The sequence below is a fragment of the Lingula anatina genome, chromosome 9, assembly GCF_051362555.1.
Source record: "Lingula anatina isolate TDL-2025a chromosome 9, LinAna3.0, whole genome shotgun sequence".
Taxonomy (NCBI): domain Eukaryota; kingdom Metazoa; phylum Brachiopoda; class Lingulata; order Lingulida; family Lingulidae; genus Lingula; species Lingula anatina.
Window position 1 is genome coordinate 951,463 of NC_141775.1, and position 18,498 is coordinate 969,960.

Sequence of the window (18,498 nt, forward strand, 5' to 3'; positions counted from 1 at the left end):
CGAATATGTAAACTTGATAAATTTCTTTTTATTTTGAGATGCTGTGAGAAACCACTCCCGCTCGCACTTTTAAAGCATTTAAAAGAAAGGAATGTCATGTCAAACGCGCCTAACTTAATTTAAACTTCAATAAGTTACTGCTGTAACTTTACGCAGATAATTAAGCTTTGATTGTGTTTATGCAATGTAATGGCTTTAGGCACCATTATTTAAAACAATCAGTCATAGCTATTCCCTCAAAGAGCCAAATTAGACTTGAGAAAATACATCGTCACTGTGCGTACAACACAAATATGGAATAGCCTACCCGATCAAGTTGTCAGGACAAAAGGCCTCAACTCTTTTAAGAACAGACTAGACAAGTAGTGGAATGACCAGGAACTCAAATATGACAATTACAGGTCCGAAATTAACATCACCGGAAGTCACAGTTAGCTTTGGAGGAAGAGTCCGATAACGGGGATACAGTAGGAACCTGAATCGGAAATCAACGCTAGTCTAATCTAAGTCAAAATTTATTTTTCATTTCGAGACGCCATGAGAAATACTTGTTTAGTTTGTCCTTCAGTTGTTTGTAAAGCCGTAGAATTTTTTAAACTAGCATTACTTAGTTTAGCCTATATACACCTGATAATCGTAATGCATTTACAACATTGGTCAAAAAGGTTGTCCCACCTTCAGTATCATGCACTTTTATTTATATATGATCACACCACAGGAGAAGATTGTTATAAATAGTGATTTTCATTCCAGATACCATAACTAACATGATTAGTGATACGGAAAATGCAAACTAGCTGTGAATATATCAAAATTTAATACCATTTTTATTACATGTACCCTCTCAAATCCGACGTTTCACTGTGGTTTTCACAGAGGTAAAGAAATGTCCATTAAATTGAAATGACACCACCAAATCTCACCATATTCTCACACATTTAGTATTAGGGCGTGCTCGTTAAAGGCGCCATCAACAGGAGATAATTACAGTACATGGTAAACACACACGCTAATAGACACGTGACCTTTAACGAGCACACCCTAATGCTAAATATGTGTAAATTTGGTGACATTTGGTGGTTTCATTTCAATTTAATGGGCATTTCTTTACCTCTGTGGAAATGACAGAGGAACATCAGATTTGAGGGGCACATGTAATACATGTAAATAAATGGTATTAAATATGGGTATCTTAACCGCTAGATTGTATTTTCTGTACCACTGATGTGATCATTCATAAATAAAAGCACATGAAAACGGGAGTGGGACAACCTTTTTGACCAATGTTGTATATGCATTTACAGGTATAATCTGACCCGACACGAGAACAATATACATGGACTTGGAACAACATCATGAACAACATCATGGCGGCGGAAATAAAATGTGACTGATTGTTGTCAGGTGCAATATTTTTAGAGTGGGAAAAGTTAAATTGGAAAATACTGTCAACACTGCATGAACCAGTTATTCCAATTTATATGACACAAAAAGTTTTATTGCACTTACCTCTTCTGGATATCTCCTCTATGTCATATTCAGCTTTCTCAACATCTTCCACAAGTTTTTTTACACCTGCATCTTTCAAAAGTTCCTTGAGCTTCTCATAACGTCCAACTGTTATAACACACCGGTTATGCAAGGCATTCAGAATGTCGTAAGGAGTTTCACAACTTTCCAATTCTCGGTCTCCTAAATGGATTCCAGTTAGAAGTTGTTTTATGTTCTGTAGCACAGGTGTCGTAATATTGTTGTTCAAATAAACAAACAGTTGATTTTGTCGCAACCGTCTCGACATTTCTTCCTCATTCAAGCCTTCCAATCCCCTACATTGTTTGGTAAGGTACTCCATCTCAGTGAAAGAAACGCTGCAGATGAGGAGAGGTTAGATGTGCACTGATTAATGTCACTAAAGGTTGCAGAAACAATGGCATGCACCACCGTGTCTGACGCTCAATCTGAAACAACATACCGTAAATTAATAAAAGATGAATGCATGCGTTTTTAGTACCTAAAGTGATTCTCAGATTTGGAAACCCTGAGGTTTATGACAGAATGTACACTCACCCTTCTATTTGTTGTTATTTTTATTTATTTATTTATTTATTTATTTATTTATTGTTGTCCAAAGACGGTTCAGCAAAGATAATTTGGAAGACTGTCAGAAATTGTTTCTGGACCCGCCCCTGAATTCTGAAGTGCCCATGCAATCAAAGATGTTTCAAATTATTTGTCCTAATTCTAATGGTCAAGGAGATAGTAGACATTATATATAATGTGAAAAAAATCAGTATCAACCAATCCACAGGAACAGCCTAGCCTCCAGGTGCACTGAAAATCCTACTACTAAGTGCCCATGCACAACCTTGATCAAAGGTATATCAATCATCAAAGTTTCATCATTTTAATTCTTATGGTCTAGGAGGAAAAAACAAAAAATTAATAAGAGAAAAAAAAAAGGAATCTGCAACAACTCCTAAACCCGCCAATGCGCTGGACTCGTGGCTACTTTCATACAGCTGGTTTATCGACAGAATGAATTATCTTACGAACTTACTTAAAATTCGTCTCAGTGATATCTTCAAAAAGAAGTATGACATCGATAGCGTCAAGCGCTGCACTTTTTTTCACGATGGTGCTCGGGTTAAAGCAGATTACGGCGCGTATTGATTTCTCGAGCTTTAAATACACAACTGGAGATATCCCATCTTTTCTTACATGCAATTAGCTCCAAGGCGACACTTTTGTTTTATTTTTTGTAATCGCTATATTTTATTAAAAATTCCACGATAGCCTACCAGTGCATCAGCTAGGTTGTCCGGCTGTTACTTCACGAAAACAATGCGATACTGAATAATTTTTACGTCATCGCTATAAATAAACACTTGTACTTTCCATTTTTGAACAACCACTTTGTGTATTTTTTCTTTGCAAAAAATCTTCCAGTGCCTCTAAATAACAATGGTAGGCCTACACCTGGAAATCATTTCTATCCTACATGTTACTCTCTCATCGACCGTTGCATGGTCTTCAAATGGTCTTCACAACGACGACTAGACTTTGTGGATTATTTTTTTAATCGTAGCTCCTGTTCTTGAAATAAATAAAAGAAATAGAATTGATGTACGCCCTGCTTCATTTGACCGCTTTTCACTAGTCTCAGAGATGCATCCTTATTACTGATAAACTGACAAAATCAATTATTATACGAACTTACTTGTGGTATCTTCCTAGAGATTTACGCCTATGGGACCCTTTTCACGAAGGTGCACGGCCAACATGTCGCGTATTGATTTTTACCAGCCTTAAATAACAATGGGTAATAACCTGTTTCTGTTCAATTGTTTGTTCAAACAGCTGTTTTTACATGTACTAGTGCATGAACGGTCACGTCTTTGCAAACTTATAAATGTTTACGCTTAAAGACAACCGACTGTGCATAGGCCTCTCACAATTTTAGCCAAACCTCTTAACTTATCGTATTACAGAATTATATCTTTTCTTGTCTGTCCAGTTGTCGACACAGGTGAAAAGCGCCATAAAAATTCCCCCTTATAATAGTCTATAAATGAACATTGGAAATACCCAGCTGCGCACAACTCTTTTGTGCATCTTTTTCTTGACTTGCAATCAGCTCTTTTGCCACATTGTTCATTTCTTTAAACTTAGCCTACTAATTACATTTTTTTGTATTCTTTTTTCTTTTAAAAAGTCAATGATAGCCTACCAGTACTGTTAGTTGTTTGGCTGTCACTGCACGTAAGCAATGCGATACCACGTGTATTAAAATTTCCTCGTCATCGCTATTAATAAACGTGTGTCCTCGCCATTGTTTGAACAATCACTTTGTTCCCTTTGCAAAATATCTTTTGGTGCTTTTATTTAGTATCGATAAACCCTTAAGTCATCCTTTAGGTTATTTTTCCTGCCTGCATGGTCTTAATTCACAACGCCGACCAGTTTTGCGGCTTATATTTTTAATCATGCCTACGCTGTAGCTCACATTCGTTAAATGGATTATAAGAATTGAACTGGTATATGATCTACTTTATTTTAGTACTTTTCACTGCATCAGAGGTACCCGGGTACTTCCCTATCACTAGTACATTGACAAAATCAAGTATTTAACGAACTTACTTGAAATCAGTCTGAGTGGTATCTGCATAGAGATTTGTGACATTCAACGTTAGGCGTCGACACCTTTTTTTCACGGAGGTGCACGGCCATTATGGCGCGGATTGATTTTTTGCAAGTTTTTTAATGGGAAATAATCAAGTGTTTGTTTGAACAGCTGTTTTTACAGGTTCATGAGCGCTCGCGTTTTTCCAAACCTATACATGTTTGACTTCCTGAAACAAAAATGCACACTTAAAGACGCCCAATGGGAAATCGCAACTACATAACATGCTATACTACTCACAATGTTCATTATAAAAATCTTACAAAAATAGTTTCATTTCTTGTCGGTGTTCAACTAAGGAAATATTAGTACTGTGCAAATTACTTTCCATTTCGTCGCAGTGACGACCTCACTAATCTTTTTCAACTCACCAGTATATATATATATGCTTGCGGTGTTTTTTCTAAAAATGTCGCTTACTTAGCAAGAGATCTTTTCGTGCCCAGGTACATGTAAGCTGCGCAATAAAATGTCCCTTTAGGTAGAGCAATAAATAAACATTGGAAATAACCTGCGCACACATCTTATGAGCATATTTCCTGGAATAGGTATGCCTCTAGTTTACTCTTATGTGACAAGGTTAACTATTTCCTAAACTCACTAATGAAGTTTTTGTATATTAATTTTATTTCAAAAAAGCCAAATTTATTAGTCCTGTGCCTTGTTGTCTGGCTGTCGCCGAAAGAACAGTGCTATACAATTTAAATTTCCACGTCATTGCTATAATTAAACGTGTGTCATCGCCATTGTTTGAACGACCACTATATTCCTTTTGCAAAATATCTTTTAGTGCTTTTATTTAATATTAATAACCAATATGTAATCCTTTATGTTATTTTTTCCTGATCCTGCGTGGTCTTCACAACGCCGACCAGTTTTGCGGATTATTTTTTAATCCTGTCTACGCAGTAGTTCACGTTCTTTAAGTGGATAATAGAATATTGAAATGTGTATGATCTACTTTATTAGAGTACCACCTTATTACTGGTATATTGACAAAATCGAGTATTTAACGAACTTACTTGAAATCTGAGCGGTCTTCATAAAATACAGATTAACGGCCTTACAGCGTCAAGAGTCGGCGCCTTTTTTCATAGAGGTGCACGGCCAACGATGGCGTATTGATTTTTGTCGGATTTGAATAACAGTGGAAAATAGCCCCTTTCGGTTTATTTGTTTGTTCAACAATCAGCTGTTTTTACAGGTACTAGTAGCTGTGCACGAACGCTCGCGTTTTTTTTAATATACACCGTACATGTCTTAATTCCTTAACCAAACTTGCACGCTTATAGATAACCAACTGTGCATAGGCCTCTCACAATAATCTCTTATCGAATAACAGAGTAATTTACCAAGTATCTTTCCCTTTTCGATATGATAATCAGCAGTAATAAATATCGTGTACAGGTAAATGCGTCTCAATCAATGGATACATACGTACTGCGAATCTTTTTTTTTTGGTAGGGGTGGGGGGCGTCTCGATAGTCCGAAGGGTCATCGGTCCGAAAAGTGGTAATATTGCTCACAATTCTTCCAAAAACTGCAGATAATATTTTTTTGCAAGTACCTTTGTTGTAAGTAATCAATAAAAAAAAAAAAAACAAGTGATGCAATTTATGTTTATTTTTATTGTTTATTCTGAATATTTTCGTGACTTCATTTTACACTTCATTTTACACCCATGAGTCAAGGGAGACGGCAACATAAACTGTAGAGAAAAACTGCATGAATAATGTCAGGTTTCTGAACAGAAGTCACAGGAGTTTCTTGACTAGCATAGGCCATGTGAACACACGTCAGCTAAGGCAATACCCTTTACATTGACTTGAATATGACACATTTGACTGCATTTGACTATATAATATTATCACAATGTATAAATACCCGGTACACTAATATACTTAAAGGGATAATAACTCTTCATATGAAATCTGTATTTCACAATAAAAACATTGTGAGTAACTCATAAAAATATAATATATTCTGTTTTCCCACAAAAACGGCTGTTATAGCTATTATTCTGATATCTGAGCTTGTCTTTAGACCACGTGACCTCCATTGATGGCTATACTCTGTTAAGATCTCTTAAGAGATTTTAACAAAAAAACAAACTTTTTAGAAAAAAACCAGGGACTAACTTTGAATGTAAAAATGGATTCATTAACCATTGGTAAGTATGGGAAAATTGTTGTTTACTCCAGGAAAATTCATTTTTTGGCCGAAACGAAGAGTTATTATCACTTTAAACTATGGAAATTATATGACACGACTTTACCTTATTGAATTACCCCTGATATAAACTGAGTTTTGAAAGAAAAGGGAAATATTTAAGATTAAGGTCTTGCAAATGAATCACACCAACAGAAAAATATTTAACACAACACAGTATTTTTCCATCATAAAAAAATAAATGTAAAAAAAAAACTTATACAATAAATGGAAAACTGTCTATCTTATGAAAATGTGTTGCATATTTGCTGATGTTTTGGAGTCAAATCATCACTTAATGCCCACTTTTAACTGCACCCTTTTTATTCATCTTTAAGCAAATAAAATTTCATACTTAAATAAGTATCTGTGTATAATTTTTTTTAAATTCACCTCATGCAAAACAAATCAGGAACCTTTTGCCATCTCACTACGTACGTCATGAACCTCAAAGAATTATTCCTATTTTTCTTTTCCTGATAAAATTTTTCCTTGCATTCAAAGTACAAATCATATGAGGCTTATGAAGTACAATTATAGTAAGACCAGTCATTATTTAAGTCAGGAAGGGGTGGTGAAGGAGAAAATGCCTGTGGTTAAAAAAATTCAATACCCACCTGAAAGCATTCAAATTTTGGGGATCCCCCTTCTGCATTGATAGAAAAATTCAGGCCCCTCTCAATAAAAAATATGCAAGCATAAAAACATATCAAAAACACTCCACTCATGTACATGTACTTCAATTTCATGTATAAATTGAATGGTTTTACAAAAGCCAGGATTTTGAACACATTCTAAGAGCATGAACAGCTTCTTGTTGAACTCACCTGAGGACAATTAAAAATTGGAAACAAAAATAGATGGCCTTATTATCTCAAAAAGTAAACATATTCACTGTCACTTATTCAAACTCAAGCGCAGGCTTGATTTTTTGCTTTTTTTTCATAATTATAGCACAGTGTCAGAAAAGTAAAATTAAAGGCTGGTTAGACAGGGGAAGATGCTCTTTACCCCTTCAAAATTTGTTAAATTAGGTAAAATCCTAGCTAGTGTCCTTTTAATATCAAGCATGATGAGAAGGTGTAAAAAACATTTCATTATTATGGTTAATTTTAGCAAAAATTTAAGGGAAATGACATTAAAGATGAAAAAACTTGAATTCATATAAAAAGCCAAGGTCACTTTTCTCAAGACCCCCTTTAAATGTCATTTTCAAATTTCAAAACTCCCTAATTTTTACTTTAAAAAATTCAGCCCTCCCCCTTTTTCTCCTCCCTCCCCCCCCCCCCCCCCACCTCCCCTCTGACTTAAAAAATGACTGGTCCCTTACTCCTTCTTTTCAAACAATAAATTACTTCAATTTCTTAATTAAAGCTATCAATAAAAATGAAATAAAATAATAAATAATAATAAAAAAACAATACTATATCTGTGCCATGCATTTAAACTATATCCTATATTGCTACATAAACATGTAGTTCTCAGTTTGTTGAAGGGAGATGATTCCCTAAAAATCCGCATAAAAATACATACGCCCAATACCAGTACACAGCACTGGGTGCAACATACAAATAAAAATTAAAAATTTAACATTTCTGATTCTATTGATTGATTGATAGATAACATCATATCATAACAAGTTTAAAAACTGTTAATGAGGCATAGCAGCCTTTAAAAAAACCCATTATTCCATAGAGCTGAGTTAATAAATGAAACATGTTAATCCACACTCATAATTATCAGTAACCATTGCTCTATACCTTAGACCTCTATATACAGAAAATTATATAATTTAGTCTTTTATAAAACTTTGGGTGTATTCAGAGTAGATGAACTGTGGATTCACTGATCCATGGAGTAAATATGGCAAACCCACTTAAAAGCAAGCTGCCTAATCCTCTGGTGGTGTCCCCGCTTCCACTTCCGCAATTAAACAGATTAAATCTCGACTCCAAGGCTTAATTGCTGGACCCCTGCAGGGATGGAGAGTGTAAATGCGGGGAGACCATCAGGGGATTAGTCGGCATGGCTTTTAAGTGGTTTGGTCATACTTGATCCCTGGTTCTGTTAGTCCGCAGATCAACTTGTTCTGGATGAGCTCTTTGTAACAGCTAGACTGCTAGTGTTCACTGGCCTTCTGCAATGTTCATGTGCCTTAAGAACTATGTATTAAAGTTCAACACACAGAAGAACACAACCCTAAAATCATTGATGAAGACTTGCAAGTCTTAAGATGATGATTCAATAACAATTTTTAATGATACTTATACTTGAGCATTAAATGTGTATACATATAGACTTTCCAAAATACTTTTTATACACGTCTTCTATAAGCGTCCTACAAAAATAGCTATTGACTAAGACCACACACAAACACACACACACACACACTCAAGGACCATAACATGGTTAAACAAGTCATATTTTCAACATATACGATATAGGTCAAATATGTGCTACCACCAAAAACTGAGCTGTACTTAGAAGTCTTCTAGCTGTCACTTTGTCAGTTATGTTCCTCTCATACATGTACATACCCTGTACCTCCTCATGTACAGTAACAGGAAGGAATGCTACAGTAATAGTTAGTAATGTCCACAAAGTCATCATACAGTACTGAAAACAGTGCATATACTCGCACATATACTTGGGTATACACTGTGCATATTGACTTACTAAAATTGGGCAAAATATGACAATAAAAATTTAAAATGTCATAACATTAAAATGAAATAATAATAAAAAAATCATTGTGCATGTTAATAAAGGTGCGCATCTACTAGTATTAACTTGTGGTCACTTGTGATGGCTGAACATTGGTAATGTTTGTATCACCAATATGAACTCCATTGCTACCAGAAATGTTGATGGTTTCATTATGCTGATGATGGTGTTCTTCCTTCAAATTCACCACTGTAGCCTTCTTCCCTCTTTTTGAATTCTTTTTCCTGACAGAGCCTTTCTTAACCTGGTCTGGAAATTTAAAAGACCACAAAAATAATTATTAGGATGAATGACAGTATTATCTTTTCATGACTTGCAAGTGGACCAACTTCAAATATTATACAGTGAGTCAATGACATATAAAGCATGGATGCTGTTTTATTTTATTATGTGTGCCTTAAGTGTTATTATCATTATTTTTTTGTTTGTTTTTATCTCTACACTTTGTTTTAAAAAATTAAAAAAGGCATATACAATGATACATATAAATACATATACACAAAGAAAATATATTTCCAGTTGGAAAAAACATTAAAATATTTGTAAAACTTTTCCCATTCAAAGAAACTTGCTGAAAAAAATCTACATTTTAATTTTAAACTTAAATTGTGATTGTCATCTTAACCTGTATAAAAGCTATCAAATATATTTAATTTAATCAGTTTTAATAAATATGCTAATCTATCACTCAAAAACTTTCCTTACTATCCCTACACCGCACACAGTCATCCATTTTCACATAGCACTTCAAAATAAACCATGTTATCAGTACTTTTTTTAGTAGACCTTAACCATTGAGAGATTCCATATAGTTTTTCTAAAGGGGTGATGGATGAATTACTCTTTGGCTTTGTCTTGTTTCACTCAATTTTTTGGGGGGGAGGGGGGAGAGAAAGGTATACAACCCAGGCCTGTAGCCAGCAATTTCAGACATGGGGGGGATATAGTCTTTTTCTGAAAAAGCAGAGCTTTTACTCTAAAACCTTCACTAGATCAAATTTTACCCAGAGGGAACCTTTTCCCAGCAAAAAGGGCAGTCCTTTCTAACCCCCTGAAACCCCCCCCCCCCCCCCCGGTTATGGGCCTGCAACCAAAACCGGGGGAAGAGGAGGGGCCATATGCCCAATGTGCCTCCTGGATCTGTCTTCAAAACATTTGACCTAAATATTACCTTTTTGAACACATTTCTTCCTACAAATCTTCTCATAGTCTCTCAGTTGTTTACAGCAGCCTGAAAAGAGATATTTGTTAACTTTTTCTTTTTGACATATGCAGGAAATGAGAAAATGGTCAATAAAAAGACATTGAGGAATTATAGCTATTTAAAAACATGAATACACATTCCAAACATAATTAATTATAATAGTGAAATAATACCGATGTGTGCATCTGATTTAAGTGACCTCTTCCTAAAATTCAATGTTTTCCATCCCTTTAAATTAAAAAGGCCTAGGGTGCAAGTGGGGATATAAAGCAAAGCATGAATTTACAACAGTAAAAACAATTAATAATGTAATTTCCTTAAAACTATGTTTTAAATTCATTTTTAATATTTTCAGATGATTCAAATGGGCATTTTTTTAGTATATCTGAATGAATCCTAACCATCAACAACTGATAAAGTACAATTATACCTTTTGAACTAAGCATAGGGTAGTGAAAAACAGCAGGGATTTGGGGTGCATTCGGCTGTCCATGGCACGCAACTGTGTTACTGATGATACAATGGCGAAAGCTGGCAAAGGCTGGTAGGGTTGTGACTGTATCCCAGGGTAGTTTTAAAGGCTTCTTGGACCCCTCCTTTGTGCAGGCTGGACACAGGTAGATGACATCTGATGTCTCCCCTGGATATTCTGTCAACAGGTCCTGAAAGAAGACATTATTTTGTGTTGTAAAGAAAAGTGTGAAGAAAAGGCTCGGTCAGGTACGTGTCACTCAATCACCTGCATTTCTCAAGTAGTCAGGTGGCTACGTCCCAAATATTTCCAAAATTGTGCAAAATTTGAATACAGCATGCAATTTTCCATGATGAATGACCAATGGATGTTTGTCAATTCTGGATAGGTTGGCAACTCCAAAATTTATTAGAAGCTGGATGAGCAGGTTTGTTAAAATATGCTTCCTCTGTACACATATTTTTATACACACCCAGATCTCACTAAAACAAAAGCTAAATTTGTTAATTTTTCTGTATGTAATCGCCAGCTTTTCAGCAGGAAGAATCATGTTTTATGTGTCAATCTAGCTGACAGCATTCAGGAAGAGTCTACGCAGAGTTGGGTCAATCAACACTTTATGATCATTTCTTTGGGATGAGCCTCATGGTAATTTTTGTCTTAACATTTATAATACTGTGTGTCAGTTTGGAATTTGAGTTTATTAAGGTGACTAGGACCACATTCCCAATGCCATACATATTTAGATAAATCTATCCCCCTGGGGAGTCTCACTAGATTGTTGTCAGCTTAACAGGCTTAAATGTCTGTCCCTCCTACTAAAAGCTGCAAGGGGGTAAGTAACTATGGTGCGTGCTCGACTGATAGCAATTTAGCGTGAACCCCCAGGGAGTTAGGTCAATCCGGATGGATTGATCTAAATCTCTGGGAATGCACTCTAAGGCTGTGCACTGATCAATCTGGCAAAACTGTAAGCTAAAGAGAGAAAGAGAGAGAGAGAGAGAGGGAGGGAGGGAGGGGGAATTCTTGTCACTAACCTGCATTTCTGTATGTATCCAGCAAAGAATCTTCCACAGTTCTTCAAACTCCACAATCTTGCCCCTCACTGCAACCTCGATCTTGGCTTCATTTTGTTCCTGAACTCGTCTGATCAAAATTCTAGAGCTGCCATACCGGGTGAACATTCCATTGCACCAGTCTCTTCGCTGGGAGTCCTCAAATGAACAAACACTGCAGTGGAGTCGGCCCTGAAGCTGGTATAGAAAATTATTTTATTCATGAGGTGTCCAATTACACTGAGACAGAGTATGACAGCAAGGTCATTCTATGTGCTTGGCTTCCTTCTGCATCACCTTCAAGAAAAGACTGATATGGTTTGAATCATAGGCCCCATTCATAATAGGGGACTAACTTGTCTGAGGGTCAAATGTGGCTCACCCGCTTGAATTCTTCCCCGCAGGATATCTATTCAGTGTCTATTAGCGGATTAAATGGCAAGCTTTGTAGTGGGTTGCCATATTTGACCCTCAGACTAGTTAGTCCCCTATTCTGAATGGGGCCTATGATAGAGTGTTAAGTAAGTAAAAAATCTCACCATGTCCTAGCTATTTGGAGCCCAAGCTTCTTATAACATCAATATATTGGATTAATACATAAGTAGTCCTGCAGCTTCAAGACAAGAATGAAACAGACGAAGATCAACAAGATCCACATGTGCCTTAAAATATTTCAAAACTTTATCAAAATGGAAGTTTACCTTTTCAAAATAACTTATGGGGACCACAATGAGGAAATGGAACTCCACTTGGAGTTGAATCTGGTCATCTTCTAGAACACTGGGCCAGACATGTGGCAGGTCTTCAGGTTCTTCTTGCTTGAAAAGGTACCATGGAAAATACAGCCCTTGAGTGCCCTTGCCAAAGTGAACTTGGTAGCAAAGGTCGAACTCCTGCAGGAGTGAGAACAAAAAGTCCTGTTCATTATCTTCAAAATCAGCAAGAATGTTGGCCATCAGTCTTGGAATCAGAACACCTTTCTTAAGCAGATGCATTTCTCTGTCAAACCGTGTCTTTGTGCAGGTGTACAATCCCCTGGCCTTCTCTTCTTTCAGGGTTTCAAAAAGTTTGTAATCGAACACCCTTTTTAGGAAATCTATCATTCGGCCAGTGTCATGGATAACTGAGTCACAAAGTCTGGAGTTTTGTCTATGCCACAATATACAACCCCATTTGTGAAGAAAATCCAACTGGGTCTCAAAGGCCTTTTTCTTACTGTGCGTTTTTATGAATTTAGAGACAGTGTCAAAAGCATCTTTTAAGGGTTGAAACCAGGTGCGTTGGGTTGTTCTGTATCCATTACAATGTTCCCATATTCTGTAGGCATCTCCAACAGACATGTGCAGCGACTGGGGTTTTAAATTCCCTTCTGTCTGTGCTTTGGTCTTGTGCTTCATGACCTCATCTGCAAACTCTACCCAATTGGGTGGCAGCAGCAGGGCATTTTCATTAGCTATGCCTTGGAGTTCCTTTCTGATTTCAAGAATCCCATGGTACTTCAAAGAGCTTATGGTAAAAAATTTCTTATTAATGCAAAGCATGTTGTCTAGTTTATTCTCCAGACTCTTCCTTTTCATTTCAAGCTTTTGGCGCTCTTCTCTTTTCCAAATGCGTTTGCTTTTAAGTTGAGTTTCAACTTCCTTCAGTTTGCGACCAATGTTCTTTTTGTACACTTGTTCCTGGTAGTGATTCACCCTCTCTGTGACATGCTGAATCCTACTTTTGATCTCTTCCTTGGTGAGTAAATCAGATTTTGAACCTACAATCATAACCTTCACACCTGGGATTCGAGACTGCAATTTGAGGATCCAAAAGCCAATGCTGTTAAGATAGGCATTCGTGGTACATGTACAATCATACTTCGAGAGGTCAAACATCAAAATCACCACTGCATTTTGTCTAAGAAGCAACGGGCATATAACTTTATACATTTCATGGCCACCAAAGTCCCAAAAATTAAACACTGTGTTTCCATCACTAATAAAGGATTCATTTACAACTGTAGTGTAGTCTCCCCTTTCAGTAACAAAAGCGTGACAAAGTCTCAGACTTTCACAAAAACTGGTTTTCCCAAATTCAGACTCTCCAACCACAAATACTACCTGCCTCCTGCCATACCTTGCCCCTATACGATCATAAAGTTTCATATCATGTTGGTACTGCAAAATGGCTTCCACACCAAGCTCACAAACCTCAAGAGGAGGTTCTTGAAGTGGGTTTTTAACAAAATCAAACTTCTTCAGCTGCACAAGCTTTTGCAACGATGGCAAATGTGTAATTTGGTTGTGACGGATATCAAAAATCTTCAACTTGGTCAAATTATCCACAATGAAGACAGGAATTGCTGTAAGTTGGTTGTTTGAGACATTCAGTTCTGTGAGATTTGATAAACGTCCAACAGCATCAGGAATGGTTTCCAACATATTTTTGTGGATGCGAAGTGATTCAAGAAATTGCAGGCTTGCAATTTGTTCTGGAATTTCAGTAAGCCTGTTGTTATTTATGTCTAACCATTTCAGATTTTGGAGCTTTAAGACACCTCTAGGAAAGTGTGTGATTGCATTGTGACTTACATCTAGAACTTCTAGATTTCCAAGATTCCCAATTTCATCAGGTACTTTCTCTATACCACAACTCCAAACAAAAAACTGTTGGAGATTTGTCAATCTTTTAATACGCTTGGGAATTTTCTTGATTGGGTTATTGGCAACATGAAGCCATGTCAATTTCTCTAGTTTTGTAACAGAGACAGGCAACTTAGAGAGTCTGTTCCATCCCAAGTGAAGTGTTTCCAATAGTGGTGGAAGTGTTTTAGGAAAACATGTTCTTTTGTTTCTTGACACATCAAGAACCCTAATGCTGTTAAAATTCTCCAAACACTTCAAATTGTTTATGGTACCAAGCTCTGTTCCACTCCAGTCAACCTTATTCCTATCATCATTTCCAAGTTTTCTGATATTTCTTTTATAATTATGATTGTCTGGACGTAAATTGATAAAATAAAGTACTGGTAATAGTAGTAGTAGTAGTAGTAGTGCACCACCAAACACAATGCCATCCCCACTGTTACTTAAAACTTCATATGCATTCTGTGCATGTTGCAGTATCATAATTGCACGAGTGCTTATTTTCTTCTTCTAAATATCTTTTTTCCCCTTTTTTCTTTTCTTTTGTACCAACTAATGTTCTCTTGATCTCTATGAGTTTAAAATTTTTGCTATTGTGTTTTTTCTTCTTTTCTGTCATTTTTTACATTGGGGCAAAATTACTTCAGGGATGTCAACTTTTTCACAGTAAAAACTGTATCAGATTTCAGAACACTGTTGTTAACTGATTCTACTGTTCATCAAGTACAGGTGTGCTTATATCAGTATATAAATGGGGAACTGTTGCTTGTTTATCTCTTATGGCACAATGGTTATTATTGTGCACCTGTTCTTGTTTTCCATGTATCAATCCTTCTTTTAGAGTCCAATAAATGCTTCAGAAAATAGCGTAGATTGTCTTCTGGGTTTACTGTCCTGCTGATGGATTTTGGTCAATAGTTTGCTGCAAAGACAAAAAACTGAGTATACGATCACCTGCATCATAAACTGGCTATGTTGCTTGGTAAAAATAAAACATGTACATGTGCAACTACTAGTAGATAGTGTTGATGGGTATAACCATCCTTCGATGATCTGCCCTTTGATTTCCGAAAAAAAAAAAATCCCACCATTGGTGCCCTCTTCAAATTACAATTTTGACTAGCTGAATCATAGTTCTTAACCCCACCAAAAGGCACCATTAATTTGCCCTCTAAAATACCAAAAGAGCTAGGGAGGGGGTCAGTTTCGCATCCCCGGACCCCCCCCCCCCCCCACTTCAAATAATCCTGAATCCAACCCTGCTAAGTGTACTATACTTAAGAAAATACTAGCTGTCATTTTAAAATAAAAGGAACAACTTGACTGACCTCAATTGTAGCTGAATTAATATAAATGAGATGCACCAGTAATTGAAATAATGTGCTTTTAAATACAGTACTGGTGTACCGTGTACATATGTAGCACGACAGAGAGTCCCCCATGACAGAGAGTCTGCTTTCCATTCATCTGAACCACTTACGTCACGCTAACCCTAACCGTTATAAGTGAATGGAGGGCGGACATTATGTTACACAGACCCTCAGTTTCGTTACACCGGTGTGGCGTGTACCGCCGGGAGCGTGAACCATCCGTTCTGCTCATGCGCACTAAGCGCATGCAAATCTGTGGGACTTCCGGCGTGTACAGTCCGTCTCTATAGAGTCGTAAATACATTCTTAGCCCTTAATAAACACGCGCTGTTGAGAACATACTGCAAATTTAAACATAATCTTTAGAAGTTTTCATATCTTATAGACGTCCACCTCTACTGCTATTTCTCTCAGGTGGCCATATCAACACACTAGCCTAGTAAAATAAATACTAAAATAGTAGCCCGAAGCTAAAAAACGACGGCCCGTCCACGGTAGGTTACTCCATGCGTCGATTCTCCATGACGCTGATTCTCTAACACATGAATTTTATCCCCATCATAGTTAATGTATAATGGGGTAGGAAATGAACTAGCCGAATATAACAGTACAGGTGAATAACAACGGATCATTCACAGAACGGCTCATACACGCTGCTGCTGCGTGTACAATCGGTCAGGACGGATGGTTCACGCAGAACGGACCGTACACGTGACACCGGCACACTGTACTTACTCATTACTGCTGTTACACACAGGCACAGATCAAGGACAGGGGATAGTGGGGCACTGCAGACAGACAAAATTTGATTTAAAACTTACATGACGTATAACCTAGATGAGACAACACGATTTAGCGGTATATTAAAAAGCGATGACTGATGTTAATACAACATCCGGTGAGGTTTCCGAAAACGAAAGGGGATTTCCCGAGCTATGAAAATGACAAATATTCTCAAAATCAAACGTTAATATTAACCTTACAAGGTCTACATACGTTAACAAATATTACTTACAAAAATACGAATGAAGTCTTGCCTGCAAAGAAGTCACAAAAACGGCAACTAAGTGGGAAAATTGGAGGTTTTTTGCCACCACTAGGAACAGAAACTCCGATGTATTTCTGGTTGAGGTTGGTCACTGGGTGGCGCTGCTATATCAAGAGAGCACAGTTCAAATCTAATATAGTTGAATAATTTTGCAGCACGAGACCCTAACTGATAACCCCTGGTAAATTCAATGTTTTTCGCGCGTCTGACTGCAGAAGAATAGCCAGAGATCTAAAAAGAGAAATTTAGCTCATCTTGACAGAATCAAGAACTACATATAGGGACCTCTGTAGGAAAGATTGACAAGCTACAAGTAACATTTGTCTCAATGGAAAAATTTCATAAAAAAGAACAATTTTTTCATAAAAACATTCATATTTGGGAAAATCACCATTTACTAATGTATTTCTGTCTAGGGGCATCTATGGTAAATAACTTAAGTTTGATTACTTGAAGTAGTTTCTAAAGTAAAATATGTGAAAAAGTCGAAAAATGCATGATACACATTTATATGCCTGTCCAAATAACTGATTATCATATTTTGTTTCAATTTAAATTTGCCAGGTAGCATTGATTAATGAAAATGTTTATTTACTTATTTAATTAATATTTATTTATTGACAAACAGCATGATCAGATTATATCTAAGTTCAAAGTTAATTATTGGTTGATTTTTTTTTTTTTAAATCTATAATTGCTATTCTGTATTCTTTTACCTCAGATCTGCACTGCATTCCATAGTAGCATACATGTACTACGTTGAAGGTAGAAATGGTTGAAGTCCTGGATCAATTATTAAACTGTGAAATTGGGGCTGTCTCGATAGTCTGAAGGTTCACTGGTCAAAAAAAAAAAAAAATGGTACCATTTCCATGTTTTTTTTTATTTATTTTTTTATTATTATTTTTTTTTTTTTTAGTGAATTGACATTCAAAGATAGTCAATTTTTTTTAACTGTAATAATCTTTACATTGTCAGATGGCAAGCAGAGATTTCAGAATACTTGTGTCAACTGCAGTTTTGGTGGTGAAATGGAATTTAATACATGTATATTATCATGTGTTGTTCTTTAATTTATTTATACAAGACTACAGCAACATGTACAACTTATCATAGAATTAACAATGGTCTTATAAATTATAAGATCATATAGTTATATATGAGGCCATTATTATTTGTACAGTATATTACAGTATTTTATTTTATTTTATTTATTTATTTATTTATTTATTTATTTTTACTACAGTTTGAACTAAGTTCAGGCCCGTAGCCAGGGGGTGGGGGTGGGGGGGGGAGGGTCGAAAGAACCACCCCTTTTGCTGGGAAAAGGTCCATTTAGGGTAAAATTTGATCTAGGTAAATGAAGTTTTTATGGGAAAAGGACCACTTTTTCAAAGAAAGAACCCCCCTTTTGAAATTGCTGGTTACGGGCCTGAAGTTGTTAATCGAACTGCAGAAGTTTTCTACTCTCTCCGTCGCTAGAAACTAAAATTTCGGTTGTTAGTTTATAGCTGTCTGGCCGATTAACAGCTATGGGACGGGAACTCTACTGTTCTATGTACCTCTTGTGTTTGTTTACATCAGCACGTGGCCTCGAGGTTATTAGGTCA

The 18,498-nt window shown here is 36.4% G+C and overlaps 2 protein-coding genes and 1 long non-coding RNA gene across 7 annotated transcripts in view; all 3 read right to left on the reverse strand.

Moving 5' to 3' along the window:
• The window catches only part of LOC147759750 (uncharacterized), a 31,600-nt gene extending 26,328 nt beyond the window's left edge, over positions 1-5,272 (reverse strand). For both annotated transcript variants that reach the window (XM_086994786.1, XM_086994784.1), the window contains exons 1-2: positions 5,203-5,272; positions 1,510-1,958 (exon numbers count right to left, since the gene is read on the reverse strand). In XM_086994786.1, coding sequence (XP_086850912.1) covers positions 1,510-1,852 — 343 coding nt within the window. In that variant the 5' untranslated portion in view covers positions 1,853-1,958; positions 5,203-5,272. The remainder of the gene's footprint in view (positions 1-1,509; positions 1,959-5,202) is intronic.
• Positions 5,273-6,114: 842 nt separating this feature from the next.
• On the reverse strand, positions 6,115-7,640 carry LOC147759751 (uncharacterized). Its single transcript, XR_015330970.1, has 2 exons — positions 6,289-7,640; positions 6,115-6,252 (listed from the first exon to the last, which is right to left on the reverse strand). It is a non-coding gene; the product is annotated as an uncharacterized LOC147759751 (long non-coding RNA).
• A 51-nt stretch (positions 7,641-7,691) lies between these two features.
• Positions 7,692-17,033, reverse strand: LOC106171853 (malignant fibrous histiocytoma-amplified sequence 1 homolog). 4 transcript variants are annotated; one of them, XM_086995968.1, is made up of 7 exons: positions 16,856-17,033; positions 16,576-16,628; positions 12,545-15,392; positions 11,826-12,041; positions 10,747-10,978; positions 10,284-10,343; positions 7,692-9,361 (listed from the first exon to the last, which is right to left on the reverse strand). In XM_086995968.1, exons 3-7 carry the CDS (start codon positions 14,951-14,953, stop codon positions 9,174-9,176), a joined length of 3,105 nt encoding a protein of 1,034 aa, XP_086852094.1. In that variant the 5' UTR covers positions 14,954-15,392; positions 16,576-16,628; positions 16,856-17,033; the 3' UTR covers positions 7,692-9,173. The 4 variants fall into 4 exon arrangements, with proteins under 4 accessions (XP_086852094.1, XP_086852093.1, XP_086852095.1 ...); XM_086995967.1 differs by lacking the exon at positions 16,576-16,628; XM_086995969.1 differs by lacking the exon at positions 16,576-16,628 and having other exon boundaries at positions 16,878-17,006.
• Positions 17,034-18,498: the final 1,465 nt, after the last annotated feature.

Coding starts and splice junctions, on each gene's coding strand:
- LOC106171853 (XM_086995967.1), bottom strand. CDS start 14,953: ATGATACTGCAACATGCACAGAATGCATATGAAGTTTTAAGTAACAGT. Junction 10,344..10,746: donor CCCTATGCTTAGTTCAAAAG/GTATAATTGTAC, acceptor ATCTCTTTTCAG/GCTGCTGTAAACAACTGAGA. Junction 9,362..10,283: donor GAAGAAATGTGTTCAAAAAG/GTAATATTTAGG, acceptor TTAAATTTCCAG/ACCAGGTTAAGAAAGGCTCT.